The sequence below is a fragment of the Macrobrachium nipponense genome, chromosome 22 (genome assembly GCF_015104395.2).
Source record: "Macrobrachium nipponense isolate FS-2020 chromosome 22, ASM1510439v2, whole genome shotgun sequence".
Taxonomy (NCBI): domain Eukaryota; kingdom Metazoa; phylum Arthropoda; class Malacostraca; order Decapoda; family Palaemonidae; genus Macrobrachium; species Macrobrachium nipponense.
The window spans coordinates 11,446,127-11,473,061 of NC_087213.1; the positions used below are offsets into that span (position 1 = coordinate 11,446,127).

The 26,935-nt window shown below is 38.2% G+C and overlaps 1 protein-coding gene across 3 annotated transcripts in view; it reads right to left on the reverse strand.

The window, feature by feature from the left end:
• Positions 1 to 564: 564 nt before the first annotated feature.
• LOC135198489 (uncharacterized) overlaps positions 565 to 26,935 on the reverse strand; it is a 190,719-nt gene continuing 164,348 nt past the window's right edge. For all 3 annotated transcript variants that reach the window (XM_064226083.1, XM_064226082.1, XM_064226085.1), the window contains exon 5: positions 565 to 772. In XM_064226083.1, coding sequence (XP_064082153.1) covers positions 665 to 772 — 108 coding nt within the window. In that variant the 3' untranslated portion in view covers positions 565 to 664. The remainder of the gene's footprint in view (positions 773 to 26,935) is intronic.

Below are 26,935 nucleotides of genomic sequence, written 5' to 3' on the forward strand. Positions count from 1 at the left end.
TTATTATTATTATTCTGTAGACGATACCTATTCACATGGAACTAGCGCACTGGGGCCATTGACTTAAAATTAAAGCTTCCAAAGGCTTGGTTTCAACCTCCCACCACAGACTCAACACTGCAGCAGTAACTGATCATGATACACGGCCAGTGATTTTTCACTGCCATAGGGGAGACGCGAATCCGCGACATCTGAGTGCCATTCCACAACATTTACCACTATAAAAATAAATATGTGATTACCACTGAAAGAATGAATAGGTAAAAAAAATCTGGCATTTCAACTAAAATTCAATAGAGCAATTATTACCTTGTGGCACAATATCATAACATGTGGCATACCGTGTCTGCAAAGGGTGCTTAGTTGTTTGAAAGTGTGAATAATCCAGCTAGGAATAGTACCTTGATTAATTCTCAAGTCTATAAAACAGGTAAGATAATATATAAAAATCAACAGTAACAGGTGACAAAATATTAATACAACGTAAGAACTAAGAGAGACGAAAAGGCATCTAATTAACATGGAGCAATTTGGCATAATGAAATATAGATCCTTAAGCTTTGAATCAGTTTTATTCATGTGATAAAGATCAAACATTTATACACAATTTTGTAATTCCTAAGTGTAGATTAGGTCCCAAATAGAGACAACTAATTACGGATCACTAGAAATTCTCATAGAATAATGAGAGCACGGTACCGTTGGCCGAAGTTAGTAATGGAAGATATACTGGGCGGAAGGAAGATCGAGTTGACCACGTATGTACATCTACCTGTTAAAAGTTAAGCATATCTTAGTTTTACATCTACCTGTTAAAAGTTAAGCATATCTTAGTTTTACCAGACCACTGAGCTGATTAACAGCTCTCCTAGGGCTGGCCCGAAGGATTAGATATTTTTACGTGGCTAGGAACCAATTGGTCACCTGGCAACGGGACCTACAGCTTATTGTGGAATCTGAACCACACTATATCGAGAAATGAATTTCTATCACCAGAAATAAATTCCTCTGATTCCACGTTGGTCGAGCCGGGATTCGAACTTCGGACCACCGGATTGGCAGCCCAGCGCGAAAACCACTCGTCCAGCGAGGAACTACATCTACCTGTAAATTGAATCGTCCATCCAGGCTGGAGGACTACCTCGTCGAGGCCATCCTCTAGAGAATTCCTTGGGTACTCCCACGAGTCAAAGGAAAGACAGCTTCCTAGAGCCATGTCTGAATTTTTTTTTTTTTTTTTTTTTTTTTTTGTAGAGAAAGGGAAAAGGGGGAAATATTCAAGATCCACAAGATGTCTGCTGTGAGACAGTGCCATGAAGAGGTCATAAATAAAGATATATGCCACGAAGGAAAATAAACGACGGAGTACCCGCGAGACCTTTCGACGTTTAAACGTCCTTTACTAAGTGTCGAAAGGTCTCGCAGATACTCCGTCGTTTATTTTCCTTCGTGGCATATATCTTTATTTATGGATTTATCACGTTCCTAACTTTCGTGATTCAGTTATATATGAAGAGATCATATATGAACGGGAATGGTCCTAATGACGCCTGAGTGCCCACGGACTTGTTGGGTGTGTGTGTGTGCATTCCACTATGCAGATCATATGGATATGCAAATAGCTCATGATCTCCACTTATGAATTCAATACTTTGTTAACTAAACAGAAAGTTCTTTGCGAACCTACTAATATCAACTGTCTTTAGCTCATTCATTCTCACTAACTAATGGGTTTTCCGAGCCTCAGAGTGACCTGCTATACCTCTCACCACATACATTAGTTACATTACATGTTCTTACGAAATAATCTTTGAGATGAGGCTGCTGGGCCCATACTCATGCCCCAAAAGATGGTTGTGATTGGTATGGTGTCTGCGTCCCACCTCGGTGGTCGCGGGTTCGATTCTCGGCCATTCCATTGAGGAGTGAGAGATGTGTATTTCTGGTGATAGAAGTTCACTCTCGACGTGGTTCGGAAGTCACGTAAAGCCGTTGGTCCCGTTGCTGAATAACCACTGGTTCCATGCAACGTAAAAACACCATACAAACAAACAAACAAACAAAAGATGGTTGCAGATTCTTACGTAGCGTCTAATCAGAGAAATGTCCAGACTTGATTTTAGATTTCTCTGATCAAGAGTCCAGGGCTGTAACAAATACAATATAGTTCTGTATCGGCGAATCATTTAGTGAAATACATTCATACAAGAATCAGCAAGCGTCCCTCACATCGACCTTTAAAACTTTTTCAAGACGTCAGCACAATTTCCATCGCCCATTTTTGCCACCCACACAACCTTATTAACTCAAGACTGAGACAAGCATATTTGCCTTATGAAAGATAACCACGACTTTGCAACGTAAGGAAAGCAACACTCTAGAGCGCCTCTCCCTCCCAGAGATTCATAGGTTTATTTAGTTCTTGCATGAAATGTCACCTAGCATTGATATAGCAACGGCACCTGTGACTCGCGCCGGAAAAAGATAAACAAGTAACTTAAACGAATCTTTTTGATTCGTGATTCATACCCTCGCCGTGTCTCCGCTGCTGAAAGCCTGCGTTAGTGGAAATGACACGCCGGTTGATTTAGTGTTATTTAGCTTCTGGTGCGTTGGAGGGAGGGGGCGTTGGTAAGGAGGAATTTTGCAGAATATGATGGGATTCACAAGTGCGCGCGTTTTAGGGGAAGAGACAGGGAGAGGAACGCATTAAAGCAAAAACTACGACATTAAAATGTTAGCTAGTACCTGCATTTAGAGAGAGAGAGAGAGAGAGAGAGAGAGAGAGAGAGAGAGAGAGATTAATGCATCAAAGCAAAAAAATAAAACATGAAAATATTCGCTAATGCCTGCATTGAGAGAGAGAGAGAGAGAGAGAGAGAGAGAGAGAGAGAGAGAGAGAGAGAGAGGTGAACGCATCAAAGCAAAAAATAAAACACGCCAATATTCGCTAATGCCTGCAAATTATAGAGAGAGAGAGAGAGAGATGAGAGAGAGAGAGAGAGAGAGAGAGAGAGAGATGAACACATTAAAGCAAAAAATAGGACATGAAAATATTCCCTAATGCCTACAAGAGAGAGAGAGAGAGAGAGAGAGAGAGAGAGAGAGAGAGAGAGAGAGAGATGAGCATTAAAGCAAAAACTAAAACATACAAAGGATATTCATATTGCATACAGTAGGAAAACTTTGAGAGAGAGAGAGAGAGAGAGAGAGAGAGAGAGAGAGAGAGAGATGCTGAGGAACGTGGTGACAGTGGAAGATTACCGTAGGCTGTAAATAAGAAAGCGGTGCTAGCATATTTCACAGAACGATGACAACTGTATTTGGAAATGATACCACAGTACTGATAGAGCAGATAAGATGATTTGAATTATATTGCACGCGGTGTTTATATGGATAACATTCGACTGAAGCAATGCGATAAAATTCCCAAAAATATATACAACATATGGTGTTAATATGGCAGTTATTTTGAATTAGGAGGTACAACAGAATATGCTGAAAAAAAACGAATGGGGGGGGGGGATGCTTTTAATATATCTAACTGCAGTGAGTTAAAAACTAAAAACAAAAGTATATAACGCATACATATTTAAAATAAGCTGTCTGCATGGTGTTTTTCAAAAACATGCATCTGTACTTTACATACTATTTTGCATTTTATACTTTTGAGTATGTATTTTATCTTAACCTTATACTGGAGAGAGAGAGAGAGAGAGAGAGAGAGAGAGAGAGAGAGAGAGAGAGAGAGAGAGTTATGATATTGACTGAAATCAGGGACTGAATTAGAGAGGCGTAGCTTTATAATTCATCAACTAAAGACGGCCGCATAAATACACAGCCCTAATCCGACAAAACTAATGACAGCTACATATAGAAGTATAGAGAAATAACAAGCTTGGACTCAGCTACTGTTATCCAATTCACTTCCAGCACGGAACGCGCTCAATATCATTAGATTTCTTATATTGAACAACGCGAGAAAGCACTGCTACTTACACAGAAATGGGTAAAAATAAAAAATAAATAAAAATCGATCTAATCCGCGAAGTCAACAGACGCGGTAAAATAAGTCCGTTTGCAAATGTCCTGCGCATGCGTAAATTGCGTCAACTTTTCATTAGCGCCGTCTTTCAGGTCGCCCTGAACGCGTATAAGTTTCGTGTTGCTTAGGTTTTCACAGGTATCAGAAGCAGCAGCTGTTGCTGCGACACGACAGCAGTTAATCAGCAAACATCTCTATATCCACCTCGTCATCATCATTACAACCTGTATCGTTTACCGCCCACCCCCCGCCCCCCCCTACCCCCCCCCCCCCCCCTCTCTCTCCCTCTCTCTCTCTCTCTCTCTCGTCTCTCTCCTCTCTTCCCTCTCCGGTATGTCTTTGTTGCTCTATTCATTGCGATCTGTTTCGCAATGAATACCATCTCTCTCTCTCTCTCTCACTCCGGTATGTCTTTGTTGCTCTATTCATTGCGATCTGTTTCGTTACCGTCTCTCTCTCTCTCTCTCTCTCTCTCTCTCTCTCTCTCTCTCTCACTCCGGTATGTCTTTGTTGCTCTATTCATTGCGATCTGTATCGTTACCCTCTCTCTCTCTCTCTCTCTCTCTCTCTCTTTCCAATAATATGTCCTTGTCGCGCTGAACAGTAAATTAGGCACCTGATTACAAGATGAATACTCTTGGTCACACTAGACCGATTAGTATTTCGTCAAAAAGTAATGCTGTTGTCAGAGAAAAACAAAAGAGCATCGAACAAAAAATCCTCACTCAAAAGGGTTGAACCTATCATCAATATATATATTTCTCTCTCTCTCTCTCTCTCTCTCTCTCTAGCTATCGTAATCCGGCTCATAATCCGACCTCAATCCGGTCAATTGTATCCGGATCAACAGTCGGAACTGAGGTCATTGTTTGTATTGACTTAAGGATAAACAATAACTGGACTAATCCGTTTCGTTCCTTCAACTGTACCTCCTTTCATATTCTCTTTCATGTTAATCTTACTGACGCTTATATATGACTCTTACTTTAGCTCAAAAATACATCTATTCCTCAGCTTATTTCGTTCAAAATCGCTCTTAATCGCAGAAGTTGCATATGATTGAAAACAGTCATCTCGATCTTTTTTCAAGTGGGAACATTTTTATGGCCAACTATACACTAAATTTCGTAAGGTACTACGACTCAAGGTATGAAAACCAATATATTAAAAGTTGACAGTTGTCTAATTAAGGTAAAGTCATTATTCCTGATTATTACTGTAGTTTATGAGACTCCCACATGTTGGTATTTTTTTTGACAGTTTTCCCAAGTATCTTCTCCATTTCTAAGACTGTCAACTCCTCTTGGGTCTTCTATACTACGCAACCATTCTTTTCGGTGGCATCAAACTTTCCAAAGCAATATCGTTCATATTCTATCACCTTTTTCGTGCAATTTCCTCGGGCCTGGGCAAGGTAAGGGTATATTGGTTTACTCGTCCCACTGGCGCCTAATTTTATTTAAGGCAGGATATTCTTTGTTCACGTGAAAGATATTTTTTCGCTTAATTTCAGTAAGAGGTGAATGAAATAAGTCTCAAATATCAGTTTCGATAATAGTTTTCCATCTACCACCTTTTCAGGTTATTTCCATCATCTAATACCACAATTAAAAAAAGAATTAATGGTTTAATATTATTACTCTCGTCACATATATTTTTATGGCAAGCGGAAGTTGTAGCCAGTTTTACGACGCTTACTTATAAACTTCCAAACATCGTTATTTTGTTTTGCCTGCAGTGACAGGTATCCGACTCCTCTGAGTCTTTCCATTTGCATCTGAGTAATGGATGTCCTTCTAGCACGCCCATCCACTGCTCCCAATTTCCAAAACATCCGCCCTCACCAATAACACGGCCGGATCATCCCCGCCCACTTGTTCCATCTGTGAGCAATAGGCCATCATTATCAGCGGCGCAAAGTTAATGGCACACCTTCTACAATACTTCATCTCCGCCCACCTGCTACGCCTGCAGCCACGCCCCTACGCCCATCGCTCCCTAGTCCTTCTCCGCCCGAGCCTTGCACCTCCAAGATTGAGGTGTCAGGTGTACGTTGTTTATCGCCCTTATGAACGTGATAAAAGTCAGTTCTGGCCTGGGTAGCTGCTGCACGCTTCGGCGAGACCTCCTCTGAGCCAAGACTATGTCCTCCTCCTCCTCCTCCTCCTCCTCCTCCTCCTCCTCCTCCTCCTCCTCCTCCTTCTCCTTCTGAATTATTGGTCGATGAGCGAAAGTGATTTGGACCATCAGAGAAGCTTTGATATCTCTCTTTGACAGTTCGCTTAGATTCTTCAACGAACGTGTTTCTCTATATTCAAAGGGAGCTTGTGGTCTAGCTGCCTGCTCCTAAATAATAATAATAATAGTAACTGATGTCCTCGTTTTGTACCATATTTGCTTCTGGAGAATCTGATAAGCCAAAATAACATAAATTTTTTCGCTCAAGGCCTTACCCAAATACGTACAGGTGAAATAACGACGGTACAAAAATGCTATGAGATTAGAAAGAAAGAATGAACGGCCACTCTCAATAATAATAATAATAATAATAATAATAATAATAATAATAATAATAATTCAGAAGAGTGGGGTCCTAAAAACAGCGCACATAGTGAGAAAAGTGATGGACTCCTAAGGAGGCAGGATGCAACCCGGAACCCCACACTGTAAATACCACCCAGTCAAATAGGATGACTGTGATAAAAGAAAAAAAAATACTACTAATAATAGCTGTATTCAAATTATGCGCGTAGTGTGTTCCTACCGATAGTGAACATAAGGCTCACGCCAAACATGTACGTTTTTACAGCAATAACATGGCCGTGGCATTTCCTGTTTAGTACGTACATAGCTCGATTTAAAACTGCAACGATATTTTCACAGCTGGTAATGTCCGGTGAAACAGTGTTCTCTTTTCATGAGAAATTTTGGGAATCGCGATAAATAATTAGCCTGTGTTTGAGACATTTTGGGAATCATGATAAATAACTAGCCTGTGTTTGAGACATTTTGGGAATCGTGATAAATAATTAGCCTGTGTTTGAGAAATTTTGGGAATCGTGATAAATAATTAGCCTGTGTTTGAGAAATTTTGGGAATCGTGATAAATAATTAGCCTGTGTTTGAGAAATTTTGGGAATCGTGATAAATCATTAGCCTGTGTTTGAGACATTTTGGGAATCGTGATAAATAATTAGCCTGTGTTTGAGAAATTTTGGGAATCGTGATAAATCATTAGCCTGTGTTTGAGATATTTTGGGAATCGTGATAAATAATCAGCCTGTGTTTGAGAAATTTTGGGAATCGTGCTGAATAACTTTAGCCCTGTGTTTGAGAACATTTTGGGAATCGTGATAAACTAATTAGTCTGTGTTTTGGGAGGGAAAATTTTTTAGGAACTCGTGATTAAATTAATTAGCCTTTTTTGTGTTTGAGACATTTTGGGAATCGTGATAAATAATTAGCCTGTGTTTGAGAAATTTTGGGAATCGTGATAAATAATCAGCCTGTGTTTGAGAAATTTTGGGAATCGTGATAAATAATTAGCCTGTGTTTGAGACATTTTGGGAATCGTGATAAATAATTAGTCTGTGTTTGAGAAATTTTAGGAATCGTGATAAATAATTGCCTGTTTTTGTTTGAGACATTTTGGGATCGTGAATCAATAAACTAGCCTGTGTTTGAGAAATTTTGGGAATCGTGATAAATAATCAGCCTGTGTTTGAGAAATTTTGGGAATCGTGATAAACAATCAGCCTGTGTTCCTGAACATTTTTTCAAGCTTCCAAGGAATGTTGGTCTCAACTTCCCACCGCAGACCCCACACTGCAGCAGCAACTGATCATGATACAGAGCCAGTGATTTTTCATCGCCTTGGGGGAGACGCGAACCCGTGATATCTGAGTGGCATTGACGACACTAACCACTATATTACTTTGAAAATGTGCATACGTATAAGGAAAAGCTGCAACATAACAGTTTATGTGTGATACTTTAAGATGGAATTTTCGTGTGAATCACAAGTGGGATATGATTTCCGTAGATGATGATGCAGTGCTAAATGATCATGACGGTCATCAAAAACAGCAATAACTTGCAAAATTGTTGACAAGTATTGGCGAAAACAGCAAATTCCCGGTAGATGCTTTTAAAAACTATTTAGAAATAACGGTGATGGATGATAAATAAAAATGAGAGGTGAGTCTAAGAGTAAAGCAGGTAGGAAGGTAATAATTGTTTTGTTAACAGCTACAGAACAAAAAGAGGTGTCAATGCGAAAATCAAGAAGGGTTTGTTAAGTCAAGTTCTTACAGTCAATGCCACCTCCCACATTCACATAAAAGAGAATATGTGGAAGTATTTTCTGCCTTTTCAATTTTTGACTCTAAAATTAACTTCTCTTATAGTAATAATAATAATAATAATAATAATAATAATAATAATAATAATAATAATAATAATAATAATAATAATAATAATAATAATAATTTCATTAAATGTCAGATGACAAAATCTGAACCAGATATTGCTTTACAATCTTACAACAAAACGCACAGGCAACCAATGAAAAAATAAAAGTTTTATGATTTAAAACCTATGAAAGACCATATATACATTAATATGCTGGCAAATAAATATGTTAAGTTACTGGATCACAAATAAAAACTGAAATGGGTACATGCCAAAGTTACTGTAAGAATCATATTGAAGTTTTATGAGCCCAAAATGACAGACTGTAACCAGTTATGTCTCTATAGATTGCCAAACGACCTGGTAGTACAAGATCCCCAAACTCTGACACACACACAGTCGCACATAACCAGCAAGAGAGAGAGAGAGAGAGAGAGAGAGAGAGAGAGAGAGAGAGAGAGAGTCACTCATGTAGAATTTATCCGTCTGAAATTAAACTTTGGCTCATACTTGAGTTATTTATGTGTCAAACATCCATAGGCTGTTGCACGAGAGGTTTTCTGCTTAAAAACGACGGCTAATATTTCTTTACTTATAAACACATCACCCTAGTCGTTGAAGGTGGTCGTGACAAGGATAAAAAAAAAACACTGGCTTATTTTGTTGTCCTATCAAACCTTTCTCTAATACTCCATGTTTAATCTTTGAATTCAAAGTTAGCCATCAGATACAAGCAATATCCCTAATAACAGAGACGAATTTTAATGGATATCACAAATAAACCGGATCACTTTGCATGTAAACATTAAAAATAAATTCATAAAAAAAGAAACAAAGGCAGAAGAACAGAGCGATGGGTTGAAAAATACGTACCACTGGAATTGGATAGTTGGCTCAAGTACCCTCGTCCAAGAGGCCTCTTTGAGGCACCCCAATCATCCTCCAGCAACAGCTGGGCATGACTTTGGCATTTCTGCAGTGTTCGTTAATATTTCCTGACAGATACATAACTATACAAGACGGATACGAAAGACGTCACACTCGAGGCGACACCTAAACCCCCCCTCCTCATCAGGTGGTTAACAATCCATAGGACATTCCCAGCTGGCCTCATGTTCAAAATCAACCCCGACTCCTTCGTTGGGATGACCAACAGGGGTCGAGTTGTTTGTCCTTTCCACAGGACAAGGACATAAATCAGCTCATTACTCGGACGGCGATGTTCGTGACAGCTTACAATATTCAAGGAATTGGGGTTCATCCTTTACACCCGCTCTGTCATCCATTCGGTTTTATGGAGCTTTTTTGGATGTCCTCCCGTTCTGGGTTCATCCTATCCAAGAACTGCGGCCAACTTCAATACGACACAGCCAAATATTTTTGGATCCCTTTCAAAATTCCGGATTCTTTATGTCTTAAAGTTATATTTCCTTTAGTCCAGAGAAATAAGAAATAAAGGAGAAACTCCAACTATAAACGTTTATAGAGACCTGTCTACAATATAGTTTCACGTTTTGTTTTCTGGACTTTTCATTTCAATCTTATCAGCTACACACAGAAGAGAGTTTTTGTTGTCCTGAAAGACTACGAATACAGCATATAAACTCAGTACAAAAAATAAAATGTGAAATCATTAAGATCATGTAATATCTAGAGAGTCCGTAATTCTTTATCAAAAAAGGCAATCCCTGTTACACATAATACACTCCTCATCGTTAAGACACCGATGACGTACATTGTAACTGAACCCCCTAGACTTTGCCAGAGAGGGACTAATTAATTACCTGAACGTTTATGACTGCAATAACCTCTACCAGTTTGACAACTTATTAATTCCATCCTTACATAAATGAACATAATAGGGTGCAGGGAAATATTTGATGGGTTTGTCAACAAAGGGAGTGAGACTCGCCTCTAACAGAAGTTATAGGAACCAGGTAAAACAACAGGAAGGAAAAAAAATCCACGGCTTGGAAGTGGAAGGTAAGAAAAAAAAAATCTTACGACCTTAATTAATCAGATAACTAACTAATGAAGCATTGCAAGAATGGAAGTCTTCACAATTTTTACACAACCATATCAGATGAAGCAGAGACGGTGTATCTCTCTGCCAATATGATTAATTTTTTCCCTAATGAAAAATTATTAGGCACAACACATTGAAGATTCATAAGTCATAGAAATTAATATTTAACATAAGAGATAATAAAGAACGAATTTAGCTCTGAAAAACTGAGAGGGTCCGTTTCATTGAGGCTGATCAAATTCAACAAACTAATTAACAAACTGTCACGTAATAAAATATATATATATAAAAGACAAATGATAAGGAAGAATTTAAGTTGAATTCACTGGACACACAAACTATCAGACACTTAAAGTTAACACGAATCATTGTCGAATGAAGGGGTAACATTTTATATGTGGCATTTTGAAACAAAAACACTCCTGGATTACTGTTATTATAGATCGACTCGGAAACATTATTTATACTGCATAAAAGGTTTGGCTATCGAAAGATGTTTTGCCCTCTCTTTGCATAATATATGGCCCAAAAGAAGGCTACGCCCGCTCCTCATGGCAAAATCTGTTTTATTAATTTATTTTTTCATTTATTTTTTTTATTCCATTTATACAGAAGTTTGGCATTATGCCAAGCACTGGGGCAACTAAGGCCATTCAACGCTGAATGGGAAATTGACAGTAAAAGGTTTGAAAGGTTAACAAGAGGAAAGCCTCAAAGCAGTTGCACTATGAAAAAATTGTAAGGAGAGGGTGGACGGTAAGATGGAAGAAAGAGAATATGAACGAAGGTACAATAAAAGGAATGAAAGTAGTTGCACAGCTAGGGGCCGAAAGGAAGCTAAAGAACCTTAAGTAATACCTACATTGCACCGAATGAGGTGCACTGAAGGCACTCCCCCCCCCCCCCCCCCACACCCCCCCCCCCCCCCCCCCCCCCCCCCCCCCCCCCCCCCAACGGTCCAAAATCTGTTTTAACACACGAATTTAATACGTTGTATTATTTCACGCATACGAACAAGATTTACACACGCAATGTTGCTTGTTATAGTAACACCTCTGTTGCTTCTTCTTGTTCTAAGTTCAAACTTGAGACAAAATACGTCAATTTCTCCTATTCAGATGGGTTTATTTCTGAAACAAAGGCACAAAATACATAACGCATACACAGGGACAAGCAAACACACACCCACATGAACTGACATATTGTAAGGACTCGACTCTAAAAACTAATTTGATGATTAAAGTCGATATCCTTAGCCCACCAGCTGGATATGGCCAGCGATTCTGTTTAAAGTATACATATTTTGTTTTTATTTAGCTATTAGACCTTCCTATTTCCTATCCAACTGACAAACGTACTCCTTTTTTTTGTTTGTATGGTGTTTTTACGTTGCATGGAACCAGTGGTTATTCAGCAACGGGACCAACGGCTTTACGTGACTTCCTGAACCACGTCGAGAGTGAACTTCTATCACCAGAAATACACATCTCTCACTCCTCAATGGAATGCCCGAGAATCGAACCCGCGACCACCGAAGTGAGAAGCAAACACCAAACCAACCACGCCACTCCTTTTCATTTCTCACAGTAAGCCTTCAGTGGCCACAGGAAAAAAAAGAGCCAACAAAAAGTATTTTCAGATAAGTGCATCAATAAGCTTTACAAATTATGGAGACCCTATGATAAAATATTTACCCTGCCGGCAGATTTCTCATGTATCAAGAAGCGTAGCTTTGACTTGAAATAAAAGTTGTAACATTATGCACGAAAAAAGAGCAATTTAAATATCTATGTCAAAAAAACCTTAGACAGATTTTTTTTCATTCATTCACTATTAACTCTCACTTCCGCTTCCAGTTGGTAAATACAAAGATCTGTAAGTACTTAGTACCTAAGTAACATCACTTTGATAAAGAACTAACACAAAGTTACATGTATGAGCAAGCAAACATCCTCAACTATACATCCAAAAGTGGCGTGATCGGTATGGTCTTGGCCTGCCACCTCGGTGGCCGCGAGTTCGATTCTCAGACATTCCAATGAGGTGTGAGATGTGTATTTTTGGTGACAGAAGTTCACTCTCGACGTGGTTCGGAAGTCACGTAAAGCCGTTTGTCCCGTTGCTGAATAACCACTGGTTCCATGCAACGTACAAACAAACAAACAAAAGCGTATATTCTGTGCTGAAGCGAGTACTCTTAAACCCTCATACTGCCAATGCACTACATCTCATACCTATTCATACTACGTGAAGATGAAGAATACATACAGAAAGGTATTCATGGTCATCTGCACATCTAAAGGATAATTCTGCTCCTAAATCACAAACAACTGCGACCTGCCCGCTGAGGCTTACACGCCAGAGGACACGAGAACAAACACATGCACACACACGTGCTAAAAGAGGGGTACCCCGAAAGCGCAATAAATCATCAGCATATTGCTGTAAAGTGCGCGAAATGAGCTTGCTGCCTTGGGCATCGCAACCTCCACACAGAGACTCATCTTGTAAGTTACTTAGTTGAGAAAACAAACCGACTAGACTCAAGATGAGCTAGGTATCTCCGCCCGGCAAGTCACCCGACCACAGAACCTTTTTTTTTTTTTTTTTTTTTTTATGGGTAAACTTTTGCCAAAAATTAAATTGAAAAACGGGATGAACGACCAGAAAAATTATGGTCGAGGTGCTGGATGCCTTTACTTGAACATTATCTACTTCTGTGCTATTATGCAAGCATACTTAGCTATGCATGCATACATTATTTATACGCCAGTAAATGTATGCATACATAATTTATACCTAAGTAGATGTATGCATACATCACTTATACGCAAGTAAATGCACGCATAAGTCCTTTATATGTAGATGTATGCATACCATCATTTATACGCAAGTAAATGCACACATACATCATTTATACGTAAGGAAATGTATGCATACATCATTTATATACATTTGAATGTATGCATACATCATTTATACACATTTGAATTAATCCATACATCATTTGCGTGCAAATAAAAATATTCAATAAGTTTGAGTCTAACATCGCTACGTAGCTAGTTACAAATTTATTGGTAATTCAGCAGGCGCTATTCATTACACGGCAAAATACCCAGTAAATATATCCAGCTGTATGGCTTTGAAAACCTGGTTATGACCGCTTTAGATATAAAGCACCTCTCTCTGAAAATACCAAGTCTTAACTCGAGAAACAAACGTAGCTTTTTCTCTCAACGTAGCAATTCAAAATAAGTAATCTTTCTTGGAGAAGGTAAATTCCGGTAACTAAGAAGGAGGCTTCAACATTTTTTTACGTCATAAAACGAGAATTTAAAATAGGTTTGATATTTATCCCAGTAATATTTGGGGACTCAACTTTCTACGAAATTTTTAACTTAATAAAAAGTTTCATCTCTTCAATAGGTCATATAATGCTCTTTTTCAAAGCAAACTTTACTACTTTATCAGAATAGCTTTACAATTATTTGTATTGTACCTGCCTTTTTCATTCTATCCGAAAGTTAGTATTTTTCGAACAGCTTTACTGTGCTTTCGTACCGTATCTGAATGGTCCTTTTTCATTCTCTCCAAACGTTGCTAGTTATTAAAATCAATTCATAAAGTGTCCGCATCATCACTACATTTTGTTTACTCTTCCAAACAGTCTATTGTGTTGCATATCAATTTGAAGTCTGTTGGCTTTTCTCTGCGGTTATTTACAATCCAAGTGTATTGACTCGTCTTGAAAATAAACCTGTTGCCTTTTCTGCTCAACGTAATTCATATGCAAAGTAAAAAAAAAAAAAAAAAATTCTGCATCCAATTTTTTATTTCGACTCGAATAATGCGGTTTCATCTTGCAATGACTTCTGGAAATGGAGAGTTCGGGGACCACATTACATGAGCTCTTACCAATTTCGTTTTTAGACCGGTTCTCATTTTCATAAACATAATGCTACTTGTGTACTGCTCTTAGAACTATCATTGAGCCATGATTCAAAAACTAAACACCACTGAACTTTTCAACTGCAACAGAAACAAGTAAAAGATGCGCCGAAGTTTCTTCGGTGAAATCGAGTTTTCTGTACAGCGGCTAATACTCTAAGAACTGCGGCCCATGAAATTTCCAGCCACGGCCCGGTGGTGGTCTGTCCTATAGCGTTGCCAGCCCAGCACGACCATGGATAACTTTGACCTCAAATAGAATAAAAACTATTTAGGCTACAGGGCTCCAAGGTACGTTTGATGATTGCAGGATGGATAATCAACATATCAAGTTGCAGCCATCTAGCCTCGGTAGTTTTTAAGATCTGAGGGCGGACAGATAATTAGTCATCTCAATAGTTTTCCTTTACAGAAACTAAAAAGTCAGTAAAGGATTTTTTTATTTACTGTAAAAAAAACATTCAGTACTAATGAGCGAACTATTCATTTTCCAGCTGCAAGATGTAAGATTTGCACTGTTAATGTTTCTTCCCAAACGGCATGTATGCTGCCTTGGAAACAGAAGAGAACACTCGTAATAATTCTTTCTATATTATTTGCAGGTGCGATCCAGTTCCGTAAATCTCCAAAAGGAAATTCACTAAAACCTCATCGGTCAGATTGCCCCTGTTACCTTAATCACCGTAACTAACGGTAGATTCCTGTTCATACTTCACCAAAATCATCGCTCTATTTTGCTAGAGATAAATCGTTGTTGACAAAATGTTTTCAACTATACTCTGTTTTTTTTCATCTGTCCATCCGCCTGTGGTGTTTGTGTATGGTAACACTGCGTCCCGGGCTTTAGATAGTTACGCTATGTGTAAGTTTTAGGTAAATAAAAGGATATCTGGGTGTACATTTGCAACTGAAAAGTGTTTTAATAATTTACTATGCGAATTACACCGTTAATATTCGAAATAGGATATTATTATAATCGTTGAATGTAAGCTGAATGTAACTATCTAAAGCTCGGGACGCAGTGTTACCATACAAAAACACCACAGGCGGGTGGACAGATGGAAAAAAACAGAGTATAGGAATGCCCTATACGCTGCGTTATCCAGGAGAGAGAGAGATAGAATCATGATACCTCTTCGACTGTGAATCTGTTATTATCCTTCAAGTCAGTACAGAGGATCATATAAGCCTAGTTACTACTACTGATAATATTTTTACAATTACTATTGTTGCTATGCTAGCTGATACTCTTCACAACAAAGCTATAATTAGATTCCTACTAAAGAACACGATGACTACAAACTTTATTACTTCTACGTCAATGCATGGACTGCATGCACAGAAATCTACTTGAGTGCTTTCGGGGGATATGACAAAAGTACTTGAATTTTGATAGAGTGCTGATCGTACGTACAAGCCAGCCAGTCAGTCTCTCTCTCTCTCTCTCTCTCTCTCTCCTCTCTCTCTCTCTCGTTCGTTCTACAGGCAACTGGCAACCAGGTACGCAAGACATTCTTCAAGTGAACGGAGGCAGAATAATGTATTTAAGAGAATTTGTTCATATTGGACTGTAAACGCTAAAACTGAACTTGTATTTCCCCGGCTTTAGATAGTTACGGTATGTGTAAGTTTTAGGTAAATAAAAGGATATCTGGGTGTACATTTGCAACTGAAAAGTGCTTTAATAATTTACTGTATGCGAATTACAACGTTAATTTTCGAAATAGGATATTGCTATTATTTGTTGAATGTAAGTTGAATGTAACTATCTGAAGCCCGGGACGCAGTGTTACCATACGCAAACACACAGGCGGGTGGACAGATGGAAAAAAACCGAGTATAGTGAGACTAGTATTCTCTACCCTGTACATCACAATAGCAAGAATTTTTGAGAGAGAGAGAGAGAGAGAGAGAGAGAGAGAGAGAGAGAGAGAGCTTGCCTCTTTTCCAAGAAGTCAGACTTTGTTCAAATCATAGCTAGAAGGAATCTCTCTCTCTCTCTCTCTCTCTCTCTCTCTCTCTCTCTCTCTCTCTCTCTCTCTCTCTCTCGTGGCGAATCTTGTTTGTCATCCTCTCATGTGTCAGCCAGATAATGTGTTTGCATTAGCATTATCCAGCTTTATCATCCATCTCTCCATTCTTTCCTTATCCTTATCCAATCTCCGCTCGCCGTCAAATACCCCGGGGGTATAGATCGAGGAAACCCGAGAGTCCCGTCGAACGACGACGACGGAGCGGGGGAAACATTATCCCCCTGGAGGATCCCAGATCAATTAGCTTGCGTGTGTCTGTGTGTCTGTGTCTTTGGCGCCGCACTCGACTCTCGCCCCTTGGTAAACACGCTTCGGTTGCTTTTGTTGTTGCCTCAGCTGCTGCCTTCAGTGAGCTCTCTCTCTCTCTCTCTCTCTCTCTCTACAACAGATATACACGACCCAGAGCGGACCCCCCTCTCTCTCTATACTGTCTACACGACAGATATACACGACCCAGAGCGCTCTCCCCGGCCCCCTTTCTCTCTCTCTCTCTCTCTTCTCTCTCTCTCTCTCTCTTTCGGCAAAAGAGAGATGGTAATCTGCCCATCTCTCACTTATACGTAAATTTTTACTGTGCATCTCTCATTCGCAAGTGTAGTCTCTCTCTCTCTCTCTCTCTCTCTCTCTCTCTCAACAGATAGAGATGGAAATCTCATCCTTTACTTCCACGTAAGTCTTGCTGTGGATCTCTCATAAGCAGTGTAATCTCTCTCTCTCTCTCTCTCTCTCTCTCTCTCTCTCAGTTTCATCAAATTAAGGAGGTTCTTAGAAGTAGCGAGAGATGCATCGAAGCTGAATTATTTCGAAGGTATTTCGGCATCTACTGTTGACAATCATTCGTCACTTCTGGTGAATCGGTCTCTCCTTTTTTTTTTTTTTTTTTTTTTTTTTTTTTTTTTTTTTTTTTTTTTTTAAATAAAACGAAAACAGAAAAAAAACACAAACAAAATCAGCTCCCTGAATTAGGACGATTTCATCTTTAAACCTGATATCAACATATCACGAGATACATTACGGAACATATCACGAGATACATTAATTAATAATGTGGATCATCTGAACATATATGGAAATATCAACTAGCATAAATATCACAAACTTATCAAAAGCAAATTCTAACACATTAGTTAGCTCTCACTTGATCTTAGATATTAGCGAATATACCAACACTCAGAGGTGATTTAGCAAAATTATACACAAGAATCTTTCCTTACTGACTCCTAAGTATGCAGAACTTCCTGACAATACCACCTTACTCTAGGCTTCGGAGCGGTTCGTAACGTCCACCGGATCGGTACGTGGGTCTCGAACCTCTCTTACATTGCTGGATAATATCACCTTAAAGTTCTTCCTTGTAACTTAACGACTTAATTCATCATAAGAAGCTCATTACTGGCTAGAGTTCGTGATCCACACTATTCATTAGAGGTTGCAATTCAAATGCATCGGCTAATACGAAACATGACAGAAGCTTTAGTAATAACGATTTCGGATATTTACCGGCAGCTGTGGGGGTTTTGGGGGCCGGGGCGGGGGGGGGGGGGGGTTGGGGGGGGGGACATTGTCTGTAGACTGAATTGCACTTTTTAAATAACCAGGTTCTGCAGTCGTCAGGTATACACTACTCTTACAATTACAGGTACCACGGGAAGTGAACTCCCAGTAATGTTCCAAGATTTTGCGTAATTATCCTTCGTTGAAAAAAATGGTTCAGAGGAAAAATACAGTATGCATAGAATGCCTTACGTGAAGAAAGTGGAGCACAGAACAAAGATAATAACGTAGATAAATAAAAATCCAGATAGACAATGTCAAGTATACATACATAAACAACGCGAGGAAAAAAATCAGGGCAATGGTGCCAAAAATCAAGGTACTGTTACTGGTTACTTCGTTATAAAATGTTCTACGTCGCGGTGTTCCTTTGGGCGACAGAGGTAGTAGTATGTATTCTCCGATTTTACCGGTTTTGTCTACAAGTTACATTATATTAAGACCGGCCTTATGCTATGACGATTTCCTGCTCCTGGAGCAGTTATTAGAACCATGAGCATTGATTTTTTCATCTTAACTTTTATTCTTCGTGCTACATCCATATCTACTACTTTTCTGGCTATCTGATTTTCTTCCATTCTCACTTAAAAGTCAAAAGGTATATTAACCTTAGAGATGGAGAAACAAAGCCGAAGTTATGTATGGGCTCAAATACATTTACGATTAATTCTAAACGGAGACCTTCCGGGAATCTGTTCGATTCCCCAATCTGTTCGATTCCCCATTTCACTCCCTTTTCCACCCTCTGTCTACCACACATCTATTATAGCAAACAATTTCATTTGAAATGTGATCTCCCCAACAGCTTTCATTTTCTTTATCAGTGCCCACGGCTCTGGGTATACAGAGCAACACCAGACCTTAAACAAGCACCACAAATACTGACTTTGTTTACTGCCGGAGCCTTTTGTTTACAAGAAACCAGCAACTTTCCTCATCTTCGACCAGACAGTTGCTACTCAACACCAGCTTCATAATGTGCTATTATGTTGCCGAGGTAACAAGTAAGTTCCACCTCCCCCAAGGTGTCTGCTACGTCATCACACTCATTATTATTGTTTTTATTTTCTTTTTCTTTTTTTTTTTGTGGGGTGGGGTGGGGGGGAGGTCTATCACAGTCCTCTAATTCGACTGGGTGGTATTTATAGTGTGGGGTTCCGGGTTGCATCCTGCCTCCTTAGGAGTCCATCACTTTTCTTACCATGTGCGCCGTTTCTAGGATCACACTCTTCTGCCTGAGTCCTGGAGCTACTTCAACCTCTAGTTTTTCCAGATTCCTTTTCAGGGATCTTGGGATTATTATTATTATTATTATTATTATTATTATTTTATTATTATTATTATTATTATTATTATTATTATTATAAGAAGAAGAAGCCTATTGGTGTAGAACTACCCAACAGGGGCCATTGACTTGAAATTCATAAGAAAGAACAGAAGGTAAAAGGACATACAGTAAGAAGATCTCAGTAATTAGAAGAGAAAAATGAATTAACAAATTAATAAATGAATAGATAAAAATATATAAGTCAAATAAAATGAAAACTGCTTTAGTATAGAAATACTTCCATTCCCTTAAACTTCTTCCCTTAGCTCTTTATACAACTCCACCCTTCTGAAAACCCGAATTCATATATCTTAAAGGTTTTTATATTTAAAAAATGTATACGAGTCCAGAAAAACCGGGAAAAGATTTAAAAAATGTATACGAGTCCAGAAAAAACTGGAAAATATTTAAAAAGTGTATACGAGTCCAGAAAAAAACTGGAAAAGATTTTAAAAATGTATACGAGTCCAGCAAAAGACTGGAAAATATTTAAAAAATGCATACGAGTCCAGCAAAAAAACTGGAAAAGATTTAAAAATGTATAAGAGTCCAGAAAAAACTGGAAAAGATTTAAAAATGTATACGAGTCCAGCAAAAAACTGGAAAAGATTTAAAAAATGTATACGAGTCCAGCAAAAAACTGGAAAAGATTTAAAAATGTATAAGAGTCCGGAAAAAACTGGAAAAGATTTAAAAATGTATACGAGTACAGCAAAAAACTGGAAAAGATTTAAAAAATTTATACGAGTCCAGAAAAACCGGCAAAAGATTTTAAAAATGTATACGAGTCCTGAAAAAAAAACTGGAAAAGATTTTAAAAATGTATACGAGTCCAGAAAAAACTGGAAAAGAAAGAAAAAAAAGAGGAGTAAAATTGGTACATATGAACATCTTGCAACCAGTTACGTTCTTATTCCCCCAAGTTCTAGGAACTAAAAGCCTTCCATTGCAATGATGACTCTCCGCTTATGGTCAGAAGTGAGAAGTCTACTACGTGTTGCGATTATCAAGTCCGGCGAAGAGTTAATCACATTATCCAGAACGGAGGAGCTCATTCGAGTCCTGATGGAGTGCCAGTGTGTCTTCCTTTTCTGTCAGAGAGAGAGAGAGAGAGAGAGAGAGAGAGAACTTCAGTACGAATGCGATACATGGCTAGACTTTCCTGTAAGAGGTAAGCAGATTTCCATCTTTCTCTCTTTCAAGAGAGAGAGAGAGAGAGAGAGAGAGAGATTCAAGAGTGAGTGAAAAATGAGCGGATTTCCTTTCCTTCTTTCTCTTGAGAGAGAGAGAGAGAGAGAGAGAGAGAGAGAGAGAGAAAAAAAACTTCAGTATGAATGAGATATATGGCAAGACTTTCGTGTAAGAAGAGTTAAGCAGATTTCCATCTTTCTCTCTCTCTCTCCTGAGAGAGAGAGAGAGAGAGAGAGAGAGAGAGAGATTTAAAGATGAGTGAAAGATGAGCGGATTGCCTTTCCTTCTTTCTCTTGAGAGAGAGAGAAAAAAAAAAACTTCAGTATGAATGAGATACATGGCAAGACTTTCCTGTAAGAAGACGTAAGCAGATTTCCATCTTTTTTCTCTCTCTCTCTTTCTCTTGAGAGAGAGAGAGAGAGAGAGGGAGAAAGAGAGAGATTTAAAGATGAGTGAAAGATGAGCGGATTTCCATTCCTTCTTTCTCTTGAGAGGAGAGAGAGAGAGAGAGAGAGAGAGAGAGAGACTCCCTCAGGAAGGAAAGGAACAGTAGACCTTCCAAGATAACATCGACCTCCCCACCAAGGAAGGCCCGCCCACAACTGAGGTTTTATGGCTGAGGATTGACAACTGTTGTCGCGCCTCTTCCTCCCCCAACCCGTGGAGGGTGTGGGCGGTTGTGGGAGGTTATGGGCGCTGGGCCCTTCGAGTTTTATGGAGTCAGGGACGAGAAATGTATCACGAGGGCGCAGATTGAAGGAATACGATGTGTGAATAGTCAATAAAACCTATATAGATGTTGACAAACTTAATTTTTTTTTTTGCCTCGAGTGACGACAGATGTGAAGAATGTATGGATGTTTAAATTATATAGATTCCTTTGGGTCGTTGTTCCAATACGCGTTAAAAGTATGAGTTCTAATATATATATATATATTATATATATATATATATATATATATATATATATATATATATATATATATATATATATATATATATATATATTGTATATATATATATATATATATATATATATATATATATAATAAACTTATTATATATACTGTCAGATCTATTTAGAGCCACTGTTACTGCAAAGGTGTCCTATCGATTGCAAACGGTTCAAGAAGGTAATGATAGTCTTCAGACCACAACACCGCTTACTAAAGGCTTATAGAAAAATGTATGTTTCTATACTTTTACAGATCGATATATAACATTACTTTTTTTAATGTTTCCGCATTGCATGTAAGCTGGCATAACCTATTATGGCTCTGTGTCATGAGATAAAACGACGACTGAAGATTACATTATGAAGGGTACTCATATGTGATCGAATTCCACCTTTGAACTGAATTGAACTGAATATAAAATTTAGCCCAAAGGCCAAGAAGCACTGGGACCTACGAGGTCATTCCGCTCGCGCAACAGGAGGAAAACCTCTAAGCAGTTGTACTTAGAAACAATTGTTAGGAGAGGGAGGAAAGTAGGATGGAAGAAAGCGAATATGAATAGTGGTACAGTAAAAAAAATAATTGAAGAGGTTGGAGCTAGGAGCCGAAGGGACGCTGCAAAGACCCTTAAGCAATGGCATTAATGCACTACCCAACTGCGGGGTTCATGGAGGCATTGTACAGAGACGAGTAATAGATCTGTCACTGGTTTTAACTTACAAGTCTGGAGGACCGGCCGTTCACACCTGCGTGTAGGCAGACGAGAGAGGGATAATAATAATTAATAATAATAATAATAATAATAATAATAATAATAATAATAATAAAATAATAATAATAATAATAATAATATCCTTTATTTCACTCGGGACCATATGAAACGATTGGCACTGTAAAGATAAACTACTCAAGATAAACCTTTTAACTGGTAATTCTGGAATCTGGGTCTAGATCATTTTTAATTTTTTTTTTTTTTTACGTCCAGCCAGTGATGATGAAAATAACTACGATAGTTAACCTCAGAATGACGATGATGAAGACGACGGCGATGATAATGATGATAAAGAATATAGAGTAGAACAATGATAACGCACGAAAATAATTTAATTTCTTATCGTTTATTATATCTGCTGAAATATATAAAAAAGCCTAATACATTGAAATATTAAAATGAAAATTATATGGGTATGCACATTTAAAAGGATAAAAATATATGCTTTTCACATTATAACGATGGAACTAGACCGTTTTAAAATATATTGATTAAAGGGAGTCACTTGAAAATAAATATTGAAACAGGTCTGAATTGGCGTAAGGCTCATATTGAAGTAGAAATGAGTTAAGGCTAAATACTTCCTATCACTCAACAATGATTACAGTTCTTATTTAGATGCGGACTACTGTAATTTTAACGGAATCTCCTTCAAAACAATAAATAAATTCATTAAATCCTTACGCTTTTGCAATGATGCAATGAACGTACGCCATGACGCATCCAAATGACCTGGTTAATACGTCTTAAAAATAAGTCTTGCAAACGAGGTGAATCACGTAGGGAAGTATTTTCAGCTCCCGACCCCCCCCCCCCCCATAAAAATAAAATAATAATAAATAAAATAAAAAAAACATAAAAGGTTGAGTCTCTCTTCGAATGGCGAATTTATTGCATACGATGCATAGTAAATTAATCTTTACGAGACATTCTCATCAACAGCGAAATCATTTGGCTTCGTTCAAAAACATCCGTGAAGACACACGGGGCCTTTTGGTCGTGATCTCACACGTACATTTGATCTTAAATGATGATGCGCGCATTCTCTCACCCTTATCTCCTTACCAGGACCCCATACATACATCTCTCTCTCTCTCTCTCCTCTCTCTCTCGTCTCTCCCTCTCTCTCGTCTCCTCTCTCTCTCTCTCTCAATGTGTGTATATATATATATATATATATATATATATATATATATATATATATATATATACATATATATATATATATATATATATATATATATATATATATATATATATATATATATATATATATATATATATATATATATATATATATATATATATATATTTACGCATGAACGTCTTTTACTGTAATACTACGACAGTATAATGTGATCTTTTACTGTAATACTACAACACAGTGTAATGTGATCTTTTACTGTAATACTACAACAGTATAATGGGATTTTGACTGTAATACTACAACAGTATAATGTGATCTTTTACTGTAATACTACAACAGTATAATGTGATTTTTACTGTAATACTACAACAGTATAATGTGATCTTTCACTGTAATACTACAACAGTATAATGTGATCTTTTACTGTAATACTACAACAGTATAATGTGATCTTTTACTGTAATACTACAACAGTATAATGTGATTTTGACTGTAATACTACAACAGTATAATGTGATCTTTCACTGTAATACTACAACAGTATAATGTGATCTTTTACTGCAATAGTTACAAAACAGTATAATGTGAAGATAAAAAGGCCCATAAAACACTATCTGAACGTTGCAACCATTTATTTCGAGCACTTCCTTCTGTCCCCCTGTTCACTGATGAAATATGGACAGATGCGGCTTAAGGAGGAGCTTATAAATAACAAAGCATATGTAGGTGTGGCAGTTAGTCTCTATTGGAATGCAGGTGACCGTTGACCCAGGTAGGATGGAAATTAATAGCGTTGGCACATGGGTATTTTTTTTAACATATGCCCCTTTTTCCCCTATAGAGGAGGTGGTGCCAGAAATGGTAAGAATAAAAAAGAAAAGAAAACATTCTGGTTTCCTAGGATCTTAAGGGAAGCGCTTCACCTTTTTGTTCTTCTAAAATAAATCTTTTTTTTTTTTCTTTTTTTTTTTTCTTTAACCCTGCTGGACCTGGTGAGTCAACTGGTGGTTGGTAGGCCAGAACAAACCCCAGACTTTGATATTCCAAACACCGTGTTCTAGCACACTGCTACGGCATTCCATACGCACACAGACACGCACACACACACCCCAAAAAAAACACACACACACACACATATATATATATATTATATATATATATATATATATATATATATATATATAAAATAAAAAGCAAAAGCTTGGGGAAAGGCCTTTTACATAGTATGCATGGAGGTAAGTACATGTGGATATATACGAATGAGATTATACTTTTTCTTACACAAATTCTATGAAAATTCCGTGTGTGTGGGTGTGTGTGTGTGTCTGTGTGTGTGTGTGTGTGTATGTGTGTGTGTGTGTGTGTGTGTGTGTGTGTGTGTAGTCCAGAAAACCTGCCAACCTCGTCTAACCCATGATTTAAAAAACACGACAGAGAGAGACGAAAAGAGAATGTCGATTTAGCCAAAACTGTATATTAACCAATCTCTTGGAAGGTGGAAAACGCACACAGAAAAAGAATTCCAACGTCATCGTTGAACTACGCACTCTGGGGTCGACTAAGACTTAGCTGGTCCTGACATGAACGGGCTCTTGCTCCCGAGGACAGATTAACTGACTCTCATTTTTTGCCGAGGTGGTGGATGACAGGAATGCGAACCCGCCCCCTCCAATACAACAGAGAGGTCGAAATATTACCTGCGATCGAAAGAAGAAGAAGAGCCTTATAAGGCAAACTGCCTTTGAAGAATTCTATCGAAATGGAAACAAAGCGAGCAGTACCTAGAATATGAGTGAAATATTAAGGACTATGAAGGATACGCAAACCAAGAATTTTTAACTACTGAGGGAAATATAAATTACGGCACTGAAACAAATATTACGCTTTCTAATAGTAACACTAAAAATAATGAGTAAGTCGACCCATTTTACTTTTATGCGGTATGATGTAATTTAAGCATCAAAACGTAATGGATACAGTGTAAATCTTCCAACAAAATAGAAAAGCCGACCTTTATACGAAAAACTAATTTTTGATCACACCGACACTGATTTAATTATGGGATTTTCAAAGATGTGTTCTCACGAGGCAAAAAGATCAATGCGATATCAAGTGCGAATGATGGGGATTTGTGCAATGTTCAGTGTGCAAAGGAATGGATATAAGAACACATCGACAGGCCATGGTCAAGACAAGAGAGCAGCTAATAAAAGCACCATAAGTAAGGAAAGAAAAGCAGGATTTGCACTATCAACACCCACAAATAAAACTCAATAAAAGAAATATATAAGGATAAACTATGTTTAGAGAGAGGACTACAGCCATAAAGAGAAACTTTTGACAATCAAAGCGATATGCCTAACTCTATCAGATGCCCTCGACTCAAAAACACTCCGTTTCTAGAAAGGAACACGATGTTGGTTTCAACATTTTTTTATTAGTAGTAAGTCTGGAGGTTGTACGAAATTACATTTGAAAAGGGTTTGAAAGAATGAGGGGGCGGGGCAGAGGTCAGAATGGGACTCGGGTCAAGTTATTTAAAGGATTACAGATCAGTCCAAATTTGTTTCACAAATTACGAATTACAGATGAATATACTGAAACGTGGAAAAAAGACCAGAAGGGCAAATTACGAAACAAAATAAAATAACAGAACAATGAAGATTCTACGCACAAGCGTGAGCGTTTTACGTATACACTGAGAATTCATATGCAAAGGATTGGTTGGCAGTCACCGACCTGGCATGTTGACATTCAGCTCGAAGATAAAAAAAAACATTTTTTTTCTCTCCAAAGACAAATAAACTCGTCAGAAGGCTGAAACTCCATCTGGCAGAGATCAGGCTACTGCACAATCATCCGGCGTTATGCTGCGGCCGCGGGTAACACGATCTTTCTAATATTACATGTGTTCCCCCTCGAGCCTCCCGTGGCGTCAGCCAAATTTATCGAGGGCGGAGTCCCTAAGGAGCCTGACATCCCGATCATAGCTATCCAGTATCCTACGCTGATTTATGGGACACCCTAGACGAGAGATAGTTAGCCGGACACGAATTTTATTGACTGATTATTCAGCGATATCAGGATTTAATTGATTACGGATTCATTGATGATTTTGCACCCTTTCGTGGGGGTCAGGGGAAAGTGGAAACGCCCTTCTTCTTCTTCTTCTTCTTCTTCTTCTTCTTCTTCTTCTCCCTGCGTCGAATCGAAGAGGAAGATCCTCTGTTCGTCTGGTTACGTCATCTTGTTCCATTCTGGGAAGATTGAAGTTATTGCACACGTCTTCATATGGCGTAGGAAGTTTCCCACCTCCTCCTATTGATAGCAGTGAATTTGTGAAGGTCCTCGGGTCCTTTGAAATGACGTTTTAGTATCTTAGAAAGATGCTCATGTCTTGTGATCATTTTTTTCCCAATTAGTTTTGGAAGATACCCCACCACCCTTAAATATTTTTGTCTTCAATTCTTCTGGGAAGATCCTTCATTATTTTTGCTTTTATTCATATTTATTTTATCTTATTCTA